Source organism: Salarias fasciatus, chromosome 13 (assembly GCF_902148845.1).
Source record: "Salarias fasciatus chromosome 13, fSalaFa1.1, whole genome shotgun sequence".
Classification (NCBI taxonomy): domain Eukaryota; kingdom Metazoa; phylum Chordata; class Actinopteri; order Blenniiformes; family Blenniidae; genus Salarias; species Salarias fasciatus.
The window spans coordinates 29010632-29028625 of record NC_043757.1 but is presented as its reverse complement, the minus strand read 5'-3'; the positions used below and the strand labels follow the sequence as shown (position 1 = coordinate 29028625).

At 55.7% G+C, this 17994-nt stretch overlaps 1 protein-coding gene across 14 annotated transcripts in view; it reads right to left on the bottom strand.

The window, feature by feature from the left end:
- Positions 1 to 17994, bottom strand: part of col13a1 (collagen, type XIII, alpha 1) — a 114983-nt gene that overhangs the window by 13152 nt on the left and 83837 nt on the right. For 7 of the 14 annotated variants that reach the window (XM_030107503.1, XM_030107504.1, XM_030107500.1 and 4 more), the window contains 18 exons: positions 16735 to 16830; positions 16624 to 16650; positions 16197 to 16232; positions 16059 to 16115; positions 15935 to 15958; positions 15814 to 15867; positions 11854 to 11898; positions 11629 to 11763; positions 10994 to 11065; positions 10821 to 10862; positions 10696 to 10746; positions 10446 to 10472; positions 10261 to 10347; positions 8930 to 8965; positions 5089 to 5142; positions 4956 to 5009; positions 4355 to 4390; positions 477 to 563 (listed from right to left, as the gene is read on the bottom strand). In XM_030107503.1, coding sequence (XP_029963363.1) covers positions 477 to 563; positions 4355 to 4390; positions 4956 to 5009; positions 5089 to 5142; positions 8930 to 8965; positions 10261 to 10347; positions 10446 to 10472; positions 10696 to 10746; positions 10821 to 10862; positions 10994 to 11065; positions 11629 to 11763; positions 11854 to 11898; positions 15814 to 15867; positions 15935 to 15958; positions 16059 to 16115; positions 16197 to 16232; positions 16624 to 16650; positions 16735 to 16830 — 1020 coding nt within the window. Of the gene's footprint in view, positions 1 to 476; positions 564 to 4354; positions 4391 to 4955; positions 5010 to 5088; positions 5143 to 8929; positions 8966 to 10260; positions 10348 to 10445; positions 10473 to 10695; positions 10747 to 10820; positions 10863 to 10993; positions 11066 to 11628; positions 11764 to 11853; positions 11899 to 15813; positions 15868 to 15934; positions 15959 to 16058; positions 16116 to 16196; positions 16233 to 16623; positions 16651 to 16734; positions 16831 to 17994 lie in introns of those variants that run through there. The other 7 variants (XM_030107514.1, XM_030107512.1, XM_030107513.1 and 4 more) reach the window with 6 other exon arrangements.

The window sequence follows — 17994 nt, the reverse complement described above, 5'->3', positions numbered from 1 at the left end:
CCCCGAGACAGACAGGAACCAGGCTCACCAGCATCCCAGTGGACCGGCGGGACAGTGGACTGGCAGACCAGCAGACTGGACTAGAGAATTAGTGGACTGGTGGACTGGTGGACTGGTGGACCAGTGGACCAGTGGACCAGTGGACTGACAGACTGATGGACTAGTGGACCGGCGGACCGGCGGTGGATGTGTCCTGATAAGCACGCGGGTCCACGTCCTGACGGTGGCTGCTGGGTTCCTGTCGTCTCTTCCTGAAAAACCAGCCTTCAGGCAGAGTCCTGGTCCTGATCATTCGCTGCCTCTCATTGGCTGCTGAGGAGCCAGTGAGCAGGAGGAGGAGGGACCAGACTCTCTCTGAGGCGGGTCATAAGCAGAACTTCAGAGCCAAAAGGAAACACACTTCTCTGGGCTCATGGGCACTCAGTCAGTGCCAGTTTCCTTTTGCTTCTGGCGGACACCTGGAGCTACAGACATACCAACGGACAGGGGGCATCTAATCCCGGCGCTCCTTGGTCTCCCTTATCCCCTTTGGCCCCCCTGTTGCCCTTCTTGCCCCTCTCTCCCTGAAACAACAGCGTGAACACAACAGCTTACAATCCTCCTGCAGGAGCCACAGACACAGGAGGGGTGGGTGTGATCGGACTGGGGGGGGGGGGGGTGGGGGGTGGGGGGGGGGGGGGGGGGGGGGTGGAGGCGAGGGGGAGGAGTCAGTAGGCGGAGTTAGGGGCTTTAAGAAGAGAACAGTGGTGAGCTGGGGTCTCTGGGAGAGCCAGCTGTCCTGCTGTGAGGGACGAGGGACGAGGAGACAGAACCTCTGATTAAACACAGCAGCAGAACCGCACAGAACCGCACAGAACCGCACAGAACCGCACAGAACCGCACAGAACTGCACAGAACTGCACAGAACTGCACAGAACCGCACAGAACCGCACAGAACTGCACAGAACCGCACAGAACCGCACAGAACTGCACAGAACCGCACAGAACCGCACAGAACCGCACAGAACCGCACAGAACCGCACAGAACTGCACAGAACTGCACAGAACTGCACAGAACCGCACAGAACCGCACAGAACCGCACAGAACTGCACAGAACCGCACCGAGTCCAGCAAGAGGCGTGAAGCAGTGGAACCCCGCACAGCGTCAGCCACATTATGACCAGGTGACGTTCAGGATCTCCGGTCAGTGCTGGACTGAAGACCTGACGCCCTGCCCTGACCACCACTGTGTGTGTATGTGTGTGTGTTGCCTGAAGCAGAGGAAAAACCTCACACACACCATCTGCCTGTCTTCTACACTGCTTCATCCACTTCAAGGTCAGTGTGAATAGAGTGGAGGCGCACACACACACGCACGCACGCACGCACGCACGCACGCACGCACGCACGCACGCACACACACACACACACACACACACACACACACACACACACACACACACACACACACACACACACACACACACCTCCTGACCTTCTGTCCCTCTGACTCCCTGACCTGCCTCGTTGTGACCTCCTGACCTCCTGACCTGCCTTGCTGTGACCTCCTGACCTCCTGACCTGCTTCGTTGTGACCTCCTGACCTCCTGACCTGCTTCGTTTTGGCCTCCTGACCTCCTGACCTGCTTCGTTTTGGCCTCCTGACCTCCTGACCTGCCTTGCTGTGACCTCCTGACCTCCTGACCTGCCTCGTTGTGACCTCCTGACCTCCTGACCTGCTTCGTTGTGACCTCCTGACCTCCTGACCTGCTTCGTTGTGACCTCCTGACCTCCTGACCTGCCTCGCTGTGACCTCCTGACCTCCTGACCTGCTTCGTTGTGACCTCCTGACCTCCTGACCTGCCTTGCTGTGACCTCCTGACCTCCTGACCTGCTTCGTTGTGACCTCCTGACCTCCTGACCTGCCTTGCTGTGACCTCCTGACCTCCTGACCTGCTTCGTTGTGACCTCCTGACCTCCTGACCTGCCTCGCTGTGACCTCCTGACCTCCTGACCTGCCTTGCTGTGACCTCCTGACCTCCTGACCTGCTTCGTTGTGGCCTCCTGACCTCCTGACCTGCTTCGTTGTGACCTCCTGACCTGCTTCGTTGTGGCCTCCTGACCTCCTGACCTGCTTCGTTGTGGCCTCCTGACCTCCTGACCTGCTTCGTTTTGGCCTCCTGACCTCCTGACCTGCTTCGTTGTGACCTCCTGACCCCTGAGCTCCTCTCAGTGTGGCGTGCCTGTGGCTGCAGTGGCAGGCTGTGATGTGCTGCAGTGTGCAGTGTGTTCTGCAGTCCCTGCACAGTGTTGGGGTTGTAGGTTTGATTCCTGCTGCGGGCAGTGCTCAGGGCTCATCGGTGCCTACTGAACCACTCACCAAGGTGAGAGGCCGGACCCCGGCTGTGTTCAGGAGGGTGTGTCAAGCTTCTGAGAGCTGAGCTGATCTGAGATTTGCCACCGGGTGGCGGCAGCGCGCCACTCTGAGGACATGGTTATGGGGTGAGGGGTGAGGGGTGGAGGAGGTGAGGGGGTGAGGGGGTGAGGGGTGGAGGGGTGGAGGCACTGTTAAGGAGGAGTAGTACGGAGGAGGAGCATTAACCCAGGGCTGCATTAGAGTGCAGGAGGAGGAGAGAGGGCGACCCGGCAGAAAGAGCCGCAGGCCACAGGCAAGGCGAGGGAAGGAAAAGGGGAGAGGAAGACCTGCGGAGACAGAGGAAGACAGGAAGATAAAACCAGCACTGCCAGCTCACTGCTCCAGCTTCAGCACATCCCACCGGAGACACCCCCCAGCGGCTTTCTGCCGGGGCGGGACGCCGGTCCGATGTGCTGAAGGAGCGCATGACATGTGAGGGAGTGGAAATATTAAGAGTCAACGGTTAATGGGAAGGAAACACTCTGAGAGGAAGGGTGTGTGGACGGTACGGTCACTCTGCAGTCAGACAGCCTCCACACCACGGCTCCTTTCAGGGCTGCTTCGGACTGCGGTGCCGACTGGAGGAGGACTCAGCCGGTCAGCTGCAGCTCCGGCTCTGGCTTCATGTGGAATGAGCCGATCTGACCAAAGCGCTGCACCAAAACTTCAGACATCATGTTCCAGGCCAGACGTTCTCCCGGCTGGGGGTTCTCCTGGTTTATCCCGTGGCCAGCCTGAACAGTCTGATCCGTTACGGACTGATCGCCGTTACAGTGAAGAGCAGCAGCTTCACAACTCCTCCGTTCTCTCAGGAACATGAAGGATGATCTTCATCCAACAGGAGGAGGATGATGAGTCTTGATTACCTGATACAGTTACTTCATCTGAAGCTCTGCCAGCCCCAGGCCATGAGCTGAATGTACGAGGGGGGACCCAAAAGTTACTGGACCGGGGTTATAAAAAAAAAACCAAGAATGATTTCAGACTTGTGGCCGTTATATGTCGCTCTAGCATAGCCTTAAGCATAACTGTGAAAAAAATCACCTCCCAAAGACACACAGGCAGCTCACAGGCAGTGTTTATGTTACTACAGTCCCCCCCCTTCTTCGAAAAATCCCAAAATGCTCCGGCGCCTCTGAACCAGGGAGCAGAACCAGGCTGGGTGGACATGTCCAGGAGCTGAAAGGCAGCTGGAGGACGATGGAGGCTGTCTGGAAGATCCTCCCTGCTGCGGCGCTCCGGGAGGCGCTCAGGCTGAAGCGGCGGCGCTGTGGGAGAGGGGGACTGTTTTACCCACAGGGCTGTGCGGTAAAACAGTTCCTGGTGAAAAACGGCATGGCCCTGCTGCTCCATCTGCCGTATCCCCTCCATTTAGCCCCGTGAGACTTCTGTCTCTTCCCCAGAATGAACACGGAACTGAAGGGGCGGAGCTTTGATGACGTGGAAGATGTGCAAAAAAAAATCAAAGGACGCTCTTAAAGGGACCGTTACGCAGCAGCATGACTGTTCTGAGCAGTGGAAATCCCGGCTGCAGCGCTGGATCCAAGCCGAAGGAGAGGACTGGGAAGGTGACAGCTTTGATTAAATGTGAAAATAAAAAAAATAAAAAGTCATAACCACAGCCCGGTTTCTTTTGGGTCCCCCCTCATACATTTAGAATCCAGGCACGGCTGCGTCTGGGTCTTCTACAGCCTCCTCCAGGATCCCTGATCAGGACCTTTCTCAATGGAACCTGCTGATTGAGCTCATAGAACCTGGAGACACATCAGACCGGGTCCCGGCTCCTCCGCTCTGTGAAGCGGAGTTCTCCTGAAGACCTTACTGATGGCACTGATCCACGAAGCAGCCACTGAACGAGGAGCCAGAGTGAACAGCTCACATCTTTCACTACACTTCAGGAACCCAGTCTCTGGAGCGTCGACCGGAGTACACACTACACACACAGAAGAAGCTCTTACCCGATTCCCTTTGAGTCCTTGTGGTCCTACTAAACCCTGCAGACAGAAAAAGGACTGATTTTACTGAGTAGCAGGAGGCTGAGGCTCCAGCAAGCAACTAACATGTAACTAACATGTAACTGACACTGTCAGACCAGTGGGCTCCAGCAAGTAACTAACATGTAACTAACATGTAACTGACATGTAACCATACATGTTAACAAACACTAACACTGTATCAAACACTATAACATTTTAACAAACAGTAACACTGTAAAAAAAAACTCAGTGTAAAACATACTGTAACAAACACTGTAACTCTGTCACAAACAGTGTAACACTGTACCAAACACTGTAACATTGTACCAAGCACAGTCCCACTGTAAGAAATTCAACCAAACACTGTAACATGGTAACAAACACTATAACAAACACTGTCACACTGTCCCAAACACTAACATTGTACCAAACACTGTAATACTGTAACAAACACTAACACTGTAACAAGCACAGTAACAAACAGTGTAACATGGTAACAAACACGTTGTGACTCCCGCTGACAGGCCTGCTGCCCGTGCATGCGCTGGATGACTGGAACCTGAGAACCAGCTCTCAGACTTACAGGGATGCCTTGTGGTCCGATTGGTCCAGGCAGTCCTGCGTCCCCCTTCTCTCCCTGCAGGGACCAGCAGAGCTCTGAATCGGAATTCTCCAAAACGGGTTCTCTCAGAATAAATACATAAAGAGTCACTTACTCTCTCCCCCTTTGGTCCGGCTGGTCCTGGTACACCTGCTGGTCCTATGAGACCCTTTAAGACAGGAGAACAATCTCAGTGGCTGACAGCTGGAGCCAACACAGGACGGTCCTGAGTCCGTCAGTCAGTCAACAGGCGTCCCGGCGGACACGGAGAGCAGCGGGACGGTCCTGAGTCCGTCAGTCAGTCAACAGGCGTCCCGGCGGACACGGAGAGCAGCGGGACGGTCCTGAGTCCGTCAGTCAGTCAACAGGCGTCCCGGCGGACACGGAGAGCAGCGGGACGGTCCTGAGTCCGTCAGTCAGTCAACAGGCGTCCCGGCGGACACGGAGAGCAGCGGGATGGTCCTGAGTCCGTCAGTCAGTCAACAGGCGTCCCGGCGGACACGGAGAGCAGCGGGACGGTCCTGAGTCCGTCAGTCAGTCAACAGGCGTCCCGGCGGACACGGAGAGCAGCGGGACGGTCCTGAGTCCGTCAGTCAGTCAACAGGCGTCCCGGCGGACACGGAGAGCAGCGGCAGTCTGGCTGTCAGCTGTTAACAGGAGGGAGGTGAAGGTGAGCGGACCAGCATCCACCCTGCAGGGACACAGGTCAGCATGCGCCTGAACCCAGGACCGGGACTGGAACCAGGACCAGGACCAAGACCAGGACCGGGACCAGGACCAGGACCAGGACCAGGACCAAGGACTCAGCACTGAGGACTAGAATCAGGATCAGGACTGAGCACCAGGACTAGGACCAGGACTAGGATTAAGGATAAAGGGCTGAGGACCCGGACCATGGTCAGGATCAGGACTGAGGACAAAGGCCAGGGCAAGGACCTGGACCACATCTGAGGATCAGGAGCAGGACTAAGGGCTGAGGTTCTGTACTCCCATCACAGAGCAACATGAATGGTGAAACTAAAACTGATCTGATAAAAACCTAAAAGTGATCGTATCGATCAAGGATTAGCTCTGCAGTCCAAAGCTTTAAAGATGGCAGGAGACCGCTGTGAATCGCTCCCACAGGATACTGTCTGGGTCCACCTGGTCCACGGAGTCAGACTCTGGATCTGGAGCTCCAGCACCTCCTCTGCTCCAAATCGCCCTGCTGATTTAGGCTGGCTATGGGCTGAGCAATGCCAGGGCATGGGGTTTACTGGTCCCAGACCAGGTCTAGGGTGATCCTGTCAATATCAAACAGTGTAGATACTTCAAGACTTGTGTAGGATGGTCCTGGACTAAAAGGGGCAGAACCTGTCTGTTGGTGGCTGTCCAGAACTATCCTGGATGGGTTTATGGCTAACCCTATAGCTCAACCAACAGGAACAACACGTCACATGTAAGCTAATAGCTAATAGCTAACAGTCGGTACGCTGACAGCTATTAGCAACACATTGCATGTTGCTAATTGAGCTTTGGAGCGTGATGTCACAAAAAAGGGGCGGAGCCATTTTTAATGTTGATCCGCCATTTTGAAGGGGTACTACAAACGCACTGCAGTGCAAACCCATCAGAAGTTGGGAAAGTAATGACAAAAATGGTTCGAAACTGCTGTGTTGCTGGTTGTAAGGCTCACTGGCCTGACCGGAAGGGCAGAAAGTTAGATAATGGGCGGTCTGTTTTTGGTTTTCCTGCTTGGAAGCACCGTATCATGTTATGGCTTGCCTGGATTGCTGCTGTTAGACGTGTGGACATAAAGTTCGATGTCATCCCAAAATATCTCTTGATATGTTCCACACATTTTCATTCTGGTAAGTTCTTGATATTGGTCATGAATAAATTACTCTGTCATAAGTTACTCTGTCAGTTAAACAAGCTACTAAGACTAGCACATGGCTAATTAATTATTCTAAACAAAGCCCTCCTGCTGCCACTCCCCATCCTGCAGTCAGACTGACATTTTAGTGAGTTTTTCATAATCATAGCGTCACCTTTCAGGTGGAGGTAAATCAGGAGGAGCTCTTTGGAAGAATAAAAATGGGAATTAAAGGAGAATAGGAAAACGCTGTCTGGAGGAAGCTGCAGCAGCGATGAACAGCGTCGTCTGGACGAACGGACCGACTGAGGTCTGAATAGATTATAGATCCGTTAATTCAACCCTGATGTTACAAATAATGACGCTGACTCACGTTACACAGCTCAGAGTTTTATTGCTTTGTTTAAATATGTCTCAGAGCCAGACAGCGGCACCGCGGCCAGATCTGCTCCCCACAGCGGGACGGTCCCACCGAGACACACCCAGCACCGGACCGGTGCCGAGCGGGACACAGGACCGAGTGGACCCGGGACTCAGGCCACCGAGGGCGGCGCCTGCCACCCGCTGTCGGTGCAGCTTAAATTAAAGAATAGAAGTCTTAATAAAATGTTTGACTAAACGTCCTCTGTCTGTATTTTATCTCCCTTTAGCTGATACGTTATTTTCTGGGCTGCTGGCTTCACACCACTGAGTAAATTAATAAATTGCTAAACTTTAGAGTTTATTTACATTTCATAGCGGTTCTTCAGGTCCCGTCTCCTCGGTCCAGCCAGTCCAGGCTCTGTTTCCACGTCAGCTCCTCTCGTGGCGCAGGAGCATCAAAAGTAACTATCACCCAGTGCAATATTGTGTAAAACTGCCAAAATAAAGTCCCATCTTTCCGGGGCTGAACAGCAGCGCCCCCCGCTGGTCTGAAGCTGCTCCGCAGCAGCTGTGCGTCTTTGCGCTCTGTTAAAACAGCTCCTCTCCGTGGCAGGATGGACCAGTGGAGTTATTGAAAGTTAAAAATCCTTCATTAATACCACAAGAGGGGATATTACTAGATGTTCTGTAAGGGCATTATTTTATTTTTTATTCTTTTACTTTTTAATCTTGCTGATTATCTGCTGCTTCTGCTTAATGGCGTGTTTCAGATGTGCTTTATAATTGTTTTCACGCTCCGCCAGGTTTTTCCTGCACTACACCGTAAATCCACACTGACTCAAACTTGCGTACACGATGTCAGACCTGTGGTGAGACGTCGTGAGAACGAGGTATTATAATTGTGCATCCAGACGCAATCGGTCGCGGTAGCATCTCTTTACCGTTGCATTTTCAAGTGTTGTCATAGATTGTTTTGATTTCTCTACCCCTTCAAAATGGCGCCGTCGTCCCATAATGCATTGGACGGTGACGTCGGTTCCAAAGCTCAATAGCTAACAGTCGGTACGCTAACAACTATTAGCAACACATCACATGCTGCTAATAGCTAAGAGTCGGTATGCTAACAGCTGACTGACGGCTGGTAGCTGAGCCTCTGGCGAACAACCAAGTTGGGCTTCGAAGGATTTGAAGGCGGGGCAGATCTCACTTCCAGGACGGAGGAAAACATCTGTAACAGTCTCACCCTGTGGATGGCAGTCTGGTCTAGGACCCAGGGAGAGTGCTGGACTACCCAGGAGCTTTGTCCTGTCTGGGCCAACAGAATCCACTGTGTGTGCAGCTTATGTTCCTACAGAGTCTGGAACAGTCCTGAACAGCCCCCGACCATCCCAGAGCTGAACAGAGCTGGAGAGTCCTGGACAGTCCTGAACAGTCCTCTGGAGTCCTGAACAGTCCTCTGGAGTCCTGAACAGTCCCCTGGAGTCCTGAACAGTCCTCTGGAGTCCTGAACAGTGCTGCAGATTCATGCAGGGTCCTCAGGCATCCTGCAGAGTCCTGAATAGTCGTGCAGAGTCCTGCAGATCTTTGTCAGGTGGGAAAACAGAGAGGACAAGCAGGATGCATACAAAGCAAGCAGACATGAAGCAAGCAGCAGCAGCAGCAGCAGGAGGAGGAGGAGGAGGAGGAGGAGGAGGAGGAGGAGCAGTGAGGCGACCAGAACAGGACTCGCGCCACTCACCACTGGACCTGGTCTGCCGTCTAACCCATGAGCCCCCTGTGCAGCGTGGTGTAGAGTTAGAGAACAGAGATGGTGGGGGGGTGTGAGTGAAGCTGTGACTCAGTGACTTCAACAACACATTCACATGAAGACAATGAGAGGTGATGGAGGTGGAGGAGTGAGGGGAGTGGCGGGGGGGCTCACACACAACTGCTAGCATGTCGACGCAGCTGAACCAGGACCATAGTCCAGTTCTCCAGTCTGAAGCAGAGCCCAATGCTGCTCTTTGCTCACTTTGAATCGAGCTGCAGCTCAAACTGAGTTTCAACAGGAGGGGGCGCCACAACAGCTCGCCATCGGTCAGTTCAGCGGTTGGGAGGCGAGGCAGCTCAACTGTCCTGAGCATCCTGGATCATCCTGGAGCTTCCTGAGCTTCCTGAGCTTCCTGGAGCTTCCTGAGCTTCCTGAGCTTCCTGGAGCTTCCTGAGCTTCCTGAGCTTCCTGAGCTTCCTGGAGCTTCCTGGATCATCCTGGAGCTTCCTGAGCTTCCTGAGCTTCCTGAGCCTCCGGGATCATCCTGGATCATCCTGAGCTTCCTGAGCTTCCTGGATCATCCTGGAGCATCTTGAGCTTCCTGAGCTTCCTGAGCTTCCTGGAGCTTCCTGAGCTTCCTGAGCTTCCTGGAGCTTCCTGGATCATCCTGAGCTTCCTGAGCTTCCTGGATCATCCTGGAGCTTCCTGAGCTTCCTGAGCTTCCTGAGCTTCCTGGAGCTTCCTGAGCTTCCTGAGCTTCCTGAGCTTCCTGAGCTTCCTGGATCATCCTGGATCATCCTGAGCTTCCTGAGCTTCCTGGATCATCCTGAGCTTCCTGAGCTTCCTGGATCATCCTGGAGCTTCCTGAGCTTTCTGAGCTTAAACACTGTTGAGTTCTTGCTGTTCGGTTACATTAAATTAAACGCCTTCGTCTATGTGGGAGATAACGAAACGTTTCAGACTTGAGCTCTGGGCTACAGTCTGCAGCCGTTATGCCGGTGTGTGAGCAGAGGAACAACGGTGGAGGATTCAGAGTCTTCCTGTCTTCAAGCACCCCATTCTCTGCATGGTGGAGAACGTTTCTTCTTTCAGAGACTGGGTGGAGCTGCAGCATGGCGCGCAGAGATAAGGAGCTGACAGCGCTCCACGCTGCTCTTCTTTGTGTTGAGAAGCAGACTTACAGCACCACCTAGTGGCCAGACAAGCCAGCTGAAGCTCTGTCAATGTTTCGATGGTTCCCGTGTGTCTGGAATCATCGTGAATCCCCAACGACCTTAGAGAGATGCCATGAGTGTGAGACAGGTGGTCCGGGTACGTACAGGCAGTCCAAGATGTCCTCTGTCTCCTTTGTCTCCCTTCTGGCCGGTGGCGCCTTTCTCTCCCCGGATGCCGATTCCTGGCTCTCCCTGAGAACCGGAGGGACAGGGCATCCAGATTTACTTCAGAACCTGATGTGGACCACAGAGACCTGGACATAGATCGCGTTTACAGGACGGCATCCCACCTTCGGCCCAGAGAGTCCTTGAGATCCCTGGAAGACAGAACCAGGCGTTAGTGAGGGACGACAGTTCAACGACAGAGCAGAGCTGCTGGAGGGTCAGGGGTAGGGCCGAGGTAGGGGTCGGGTCAGGGTTAGGATAGGGGTAGGGTCGGGGTAGGGGGTCGGGGGAGGGGTAGGGTTAGGGGTCCCTCTGCTGCTGGTGGACTCCACCGCAGGCAGACAGAAGACAGAGTGAAGGCTCCGGGAGACTCACTGCTGGACCCACTGGTCCTGGAGGTCCTGGAGGCCCCGGAGGTCCGTAGATCTGTAACAGACCCAGGTAGTAATGGTCAGTCTGGACAGCTTGGCTCAATAAACAGGCTCTGAGACTGGACTCACCATCTCGGACCTCCCTCCGTCTCCTGGTTCACCTTTGTGACCCTGAGTGACAGAAAGACACAAACGTAAAGTCCAAGCAGCGCCACAGGAGGCGTGCAGTGGATGAACAAGGCTGACAGCACGGGGCTGGAATCAAACCGGGCCGGACTGCGCCCGAGACCACCAGAGCGTACCATGGTGCCGGGTAATCCGATCGGGCCCGGGGACCCTGTAGCCCCCTTTTCACCCGTAGGCCCATCTAAACCCTACAGAACAAGGAAGGGAGATGGACGTCTTTCAGTTCAGGGACTGCTGACTTTATGTTCACTCAATCAAAGCAGAAGAGACAGAATCTTTCTCTCTATCGGGACGCTGGATCAGGTTTTCCCACTAAAACATTCAGATCATCCTCTATGATAGCGACACCTGCTGGGACCCCCAGAGACCAGAACGGCTCCCCTGTCCAGTGGGTCTGATCAGTCCTCTCTACACTGCTGTGGCATCGATGGCTGGTTTTATGATTCTCCTACACGTTCAGCGTGTGAGACAATACTTCAGGGTTAGTTTTCTAGTGTCAGTTATGAAATCCAGAAAGACACTGAGGTGAGCCTGGATCCGGGTCCGGTTCCTTCTGAACGCCTGGCGGTCGTGAACAGAAACAGGGAGAAAACGAATCTGCTGGGCTTGGCATTACATCATCAGAGGCCAGCTGGACCTGGTCAGGCCCTGCCCCGCCTGGCCCCGCCCTGCCTGGCCCCGCCCCCTCTCACCACGACATGTGGGAACCCGAGGACGGCGCTGCGATGTGGTTGGTCAGTTCAACACTCACAGGTGATCCGGATGGACCCATGTCTCCCTTGTCTCCTTTGGGTCCCGGGAAGCCCATCACACCACCTTCTCCTCTGGGACCTTCGGGGCCAGCTGGGCCTGCAGGACCAGGATCTCCAGGCTTCCCCCTGGGCCCCTGAAAACACCGGCATGAAGAGACATCTGGGACTGAACCCCTGAACCCCTGAACCAGTCCAGAAAGACTGATGAGGAGGAACAGGGTTACCTTTTCTCCATCTAGTCCTGGTGGTCCTGGCAGACCCACTTCACCCTGAGGACAGATTGAGGGTCAGACTGTGAAGAACCGGACCCTGGAGACCCCCTGGATCATCTCCACTTTTCAATGTTTGAGGACACCAGACCTGCCAACCTTAGCAAAATTTTTTGAGTACCACTTGCCGGGACAGTTGTCAACCGTGGGGTGGGGGTGGGGGGTGGGGGTGGGGGGGGGGGTATTTTGCACATTTAGTCACTGTCAATTATAAGTTTCCATGTGATTCTTTAACTTATTGACACTGATTTAAGAGGTGTTTTTCTGACACACATTACATTGTGGCTTACCTTGCACGTTGTCCCCAGAAAACAGCTTCAAAATGCTGCTACGTGTCCTTTAACTGAGCATTTTATGGTGTGTGTGTGTGTGTGTGTGTGTGTGTGTGTGTGTGTGTGTGTGTGTGTGTTTCATTCAATACAGTGCTTCAAATGAACTGGTTTCCTTGTTACCTGGTGACTGACTTCCTTTAGCGCTTCCTGCTGCTGCTGCTCGTAGCAGCAGATGTTGAAATCAGACTCATTAAAGGTCTGAACAGCTTTTTGTCTGGTTTTTAACATCTATCAGCAACAAGGGACGTGAAAGAAACCCAGTCGCCAGTTAATAGGGAAACCAGTTCTTCCAAAACACCGGCTCCTCTCCGGGTTCTGGACCCTCCTCCTCTGCTAGCTAGCTGCTGTGTTCAGGTGACTGGAGCTGCTGCGGAAAAGTGACACTCGGCTGTTCACATGAAAGCAGCGGTGACAGCTGGACTCAGGAGGGACTCAGGAGACACTCAGGAGACACTCAGGAGACACTCAGGAGACACTCAGGAGACAGGTGAAGGAAGCGTGGACTATTTGCACAAAGGAACGGCTCTCAGACAGCTGTGAACCGGCTCTCGTCGTTCACTTAAAAGAGCCGTTCAAACGAACGACTCGTTCATTGAACGTCTCAGCACTACGAGGGCAGCACATGTGTTTCCTCCCGGTTCCATAGCTGTGGCGCACCAGACTAATTTACCGGTATTTTTTTCAGCGTGACAAATACAATGTGTGCCGTGACTGCGTGACAACACACCGAAATGCGTGACACTTCAGAGCCCTGCTGCCCTGCTGCAGACATGAGAACGTCCACGGTCCGCATTTATAACAGCGCTCACAGACGTCTGCAGCTTTTTGCGTAGTTTAATGAGGCGGAGCGTACCAGCGGGTTTTGATGTCAAATTGTGTAGCTGCTACGCAAAATGCGTACAGGTTGGCAGGTCTGGGACACATAACAGACAAACATCTGTCTGTCATCAACGCCGTGGGATCTGGGTCAGGGTCAAAGGTCACAAGGGGGAAGTAGCTTCACTTGCACAGGGAGTCCATCACAGGACCCAGATCCACTGAAAGGGCTGCCACATCAGAGAACCACATAGAGTCCTGGGACCTTACCTATAAAGCTCGCTGCACAAAACGAGCCCCAAACTTAGCGTAGCGACTCCTCTGCGCCAAAGCTGGTACCTATAAAAGTCTACCACGAGGAACAAATGCTTGGGACTTTGCGGTCCTCACCGCCAACAAAATAGCTGCCGTACAGGACCACACGATTCAGAATAACTACGTGGAGACGAAAAAGGAGAAGGAAACAACGAGGAGAGACACTGTGAGGAAGTGATGTTCAGTGGCTTTAGAATGTTTTCATCCTGAACCCTCACCTTTCTACATCTTCTAAAATAAACAAAAAATAAATCGTTCAAAGGGAGCAATCAGACACATCACGTCATTAAAACACCTACAATGTCTTTGTGTCTGCACTACAAATACCCACTGTCACTTGTAATTACATAATAATTCTTCTCATGATACACACTTCAAATTGTCCTCAATTAAATGTCAAATTGAAACAAAAATGTTTGTTATTTTGCCATGGCCACATCTGGCGTCCGAACCCCGAATCATCCTGGGTTCACCGAGTCCAGGCTGTTTGTAGTGACTCTAATTGGCAAGAGGCAACACAATTTTGATAATGCATGGATGCACAATCATATTGTGCAACCAATTTCCACTACATTTTTACTTCTTTTTTTTTTTTAAGGTGTTTCTGCGATGTTGAGACACTGAATTATGACAACTCTCCTTCAAGTCAGACCACCTTTTTTTTCACTTCAGCAGTAGTGCCCCGATGGCATCTGCTTCACTCAACGTTTTTCCGCTCCACTCTGCACCACACCGCTCTGCGCTGCACCGCTCTGCACCGCTCTGCACCGCTCCGCACCGCTCTGCGCCGCACCACTCTGCGCTGCACCGCTCTGCACCGCTCTGCGCCGCTCTGCGCCGCTCTGCACCGCTCTGCACCGCTCTGCGCCGCTCTGCGCTGCACCGCTCTGCACCGCTCTGCGCCGCTCTGCGCTGCACCGCTCTGCACCGCTCTGCACCGCTCTGCGCCGCTCTGCGCCGCTCTGCACCGCTCTGCGCTGCACCGCTCTGCACCGCTCTGCGCCGCTCTGCGCTGCACCGCTCTGCACCGCTCTGCGCCGCTCTGCGCCGCTCTGCACCGCTCTGCACCGCTCTGCACCGCTCTGCGCCGCTCTGCGCTGCACCGCTCTGCACCACTCTGCGCCGCTCCGCTCTGCGCCGCTCCGCACCGCTCTGCGCTGCACCGCTCTGCGCCGCTCCGCTCTGCGCCACTCCGCACCGCTCTGCGCTGCACCGCTCTGCGCTGCTCTGCGCCGCACCGCTCTGCACCGCTCTGCACCGCTCTGCGCCGCTCTGCGCCGCTCTGCACTGCACCGCTCTGCGCTGCTCTGCGCCGCACCGCTCTGCACCGCTCTGCACCGCTCTGCGCCGCTCTGCGCCGCTCTGCACTGCGCCGCTCTGCGCTGCTCTGCGCCGCTCTGCGCCGCTCTGCGCCGCTCCGCACCGCTCTGCACTGCACCGCTCTGCGCTGCTCTGCGCTGCTCTGCGCCGCTCTGCACCGCTCTGCGCCGCTCTGCGCCGCTCCGCACCGCTCCGCACTGCACCGCTCTGCGCTGCTCTGCGCTGCTCTGCGCCGCGCCGCGCCGCTCTGCGCCGCGCCGCTCTGCGCCGCACCGCTCCGCGCCGCTCTGCGCTGCACCGCTCTGCACCGCTCTGCGCCGCTCCGCACTGCACCACTCTGCGCCGCTCTGCGCTGCACCGCTCTGCGCTGCACCGCTCTGCACCGCTCTGCGCCGCTCTGCGCTGCACCGCTCTGCACCACTCTGCGCCGCTCTGCGCTGCACCGCTCTGCACCACTCTGCGCCGCTCTGCGCTGCACCACTCTGCGCCGCTCTGCGCTGCACCGCTCTGCACCACTCTGCGCCGCTCTGCGCCGCTCCGCTCTGCGCTGCACCGCTCTGCACCGCTCTGCACTGCTCTGCACCACTCTGCACCACTCCACTCTGCACCGCACTGCTTCGCACCGCACTGCTCCATGGCGGTGTCCATGCATGCAGACACCGCATGCAGGCACCATGCGGCACCGCTCCGCACATCGCCGCACCACTCCGTGCGACACCGCGCTCCACTGCCCTGCCCCCCCCATCTGACTGTTGGGACTGGGCCAGACTAACATTATGTTGTCCAGGGCCAAGGCAACCATGTCAGCCGGCCTGGGTAGGGCCCCTGGTCCGCATGCAGACCAGGTCCACATGCAGACCAGGTCTACCCGCGTCTGGACCACTACCATGATGCAGGACACTCTCCATGCTGACAACTGCAAATGTTTCCCTTTCAGAGTGAAGAAGTCCGGGACTGACCTCTGAACTCCAGGTGACCTCTGAACCCCATTGACCTCTGAACCCTTGCTGACCTCTGAAACCCAGGTATCCTCTGAACTCTCGTGACTTCTAAACACCAGGTGACCTCTGAACCCCAGTGATTGGATGACGGAGGTAGAGCTCAGGTGGACCATGTGTCTGACGGGTCCTACCTTGGAGCCTGGAGTTCCGGGGGCCCCTGGAGGTCCAGGTAGTCCCGGGGGACCCTGTAGGAGCAGAGAGGTCTTGAAGCAGGGGCAGTGGAGCGCCGGGCGACCAGCCGGAGGTACTCACCATCAGGGGAACGTTCCGGATGTCCTGTGGAGGGAATAGTCAGGGGTTAGACCTGCTCCTGGACTCCGCAGGATTTGTTTTCTTTGCAATGAATAAAAACAGCAGCGGAGGAAAAGCGACGTACATTTTCATTGCTGTGGAGTTCAGCCTTTCCTGGCTCCCCGGTTGGACCTGGAGGACCCTACAAGGTGAGAAGGAAACAGGTAGAAACACATAAACCAGCTGGTACAGCATCCTGTCATCAGTCAAGAGTTAGACTTACTCTGGGTCCAGCCAGGCCTTCAGGGCCCGCGTCGCCCTGCAGGTTTAAAGCAAGTCACACTTAGAGGGTCTCCTACCAGACCGCACCAGACCGGAACAGACCAGACCAGACCGGACCAGACTGGACCGGACCAAACCAGACCTGACCGGACCTGACCGGACCTGACCGGACCAGCCCGGACCAGACCAGACCAGACCGGACCAGACTGGACCGGACCAAACCAGACCTGACCGGACCTGACCAGACCTGACCGGACCTGACCAGACCTGACCGGACCTGACCAGACCTGACCGGACCTGACCGGACGTGACCGGACCAGACTGGACCGGACCAAACCAGACCAGACCGGCCAGACCGGACGTGACCGGACCAGACTGGACCGGACCAAACCAGACCAGACCGGACCCTCCGGGGTCATGTGACCTACCTTCTCTCCGTAGGGGCCCTTGTCTCCCTGGAGGAGGATCAGTGAGGTTAGGCAGTGTCAGTGTGTAGGGGGTCATGGTGGATCTGCTGATGGACCCATGTGGTCCCATACCTTGGGTCCTGGCAGGCCGGGCAGTCCTGGAGATCCTGGCTCTCCTTTAATGCTATGCGATGCAGAGCCGGGCTCCCCCTTGTCCCCCTTGTCCCCCTGTGAGGAAACACAGAGCTGCTGATACTGGTCCTACTAGGTCTGACATGTCAACCAGTCCTGAGTCCCGGGTGGATTTACTGATCAGGGGAGGGGGTGTGTGTGGGCTGCAGCGCCCCCTGCTGTCGCTCTGTTCCTGCAGAGCCCGTCTGCAGGGGGTCTCTGTGGGTCTGCAGGGGGTCTCTGTGGGTCTGCAGGGGGTCTCTGTGGGTCTGGTCTGCAGGGGGTCTCTGTGGGTCTGCAGGGGGTCTCTGTGGGTCTGCAGGGGGTCTCTGTGGGTCTGGTCTGCAGGGGGTCTCTGTGGGTCTGGTCTGCAGGGGGTCTCTGTGGGTCTGCAGGGGGTCTCTGTGGGTCTGGTCTGCAGGGGGTCTCTGTGGGTCTGCAGGGGGTCTCTGTGGGTCTGGTCTGCAGGGGGTCTCTGTGGGTCTGCAGGGGGTCTCTGTGGGTCTGGTCTGCAGGGGGTCTCTGTGGGTCTGCATGTTTCCAGTGAGTGAGGGTGAAAGCCATGCTGGGCCACATTTCCTCACTTCCTCCTGACCGGCTGCACTTCCTGAGCCGTGGCTTTATGAGCCAACATGGCTGCAGCAGGAAGAGGACAGCTCTAAGTAAAGCCTGTGTGTGTGTGATGTTCCTCAAACTCACGAACACACACACACACACACACACACACACACACACACACACACACACACACACACACACACACAGGGACAGGGGGGCTCCAGCCAGGACCTCAGAGGATCCGGCTCATTAGAAACCAGACGGAGGAGGGGAGGAAACCACGGAACCAGACCGGCGGCTCGCCACAGACACCGAACACAGCTCTGGAGGGACGGGAGTGACGACGAGCAACACGCAAGGCAGTGAGGTGCCGGTTGGAGTCCAGGCCTACCCGATAGCCCCTTTTCCCAGGAATACCGGGGGTCCCATGAACGCCAGGCGGGCCCTTGTCAACGACAGAGAGACGGTTAGCGCCGGCACGGTGGTGCAGTGGGATGCACTGCTCACACCGTACCTGCAGCCCCGGAGCGCCCCGCGGACCCGGCGGACCCGGCTCTCCCTACGAGGGCCCACACGGCAACACAGAGAGAAACACACCCGTCAAACACACGGGACACACTCCACATCAGGCTTCAGACCGGAACCAAACACACACACCACTGC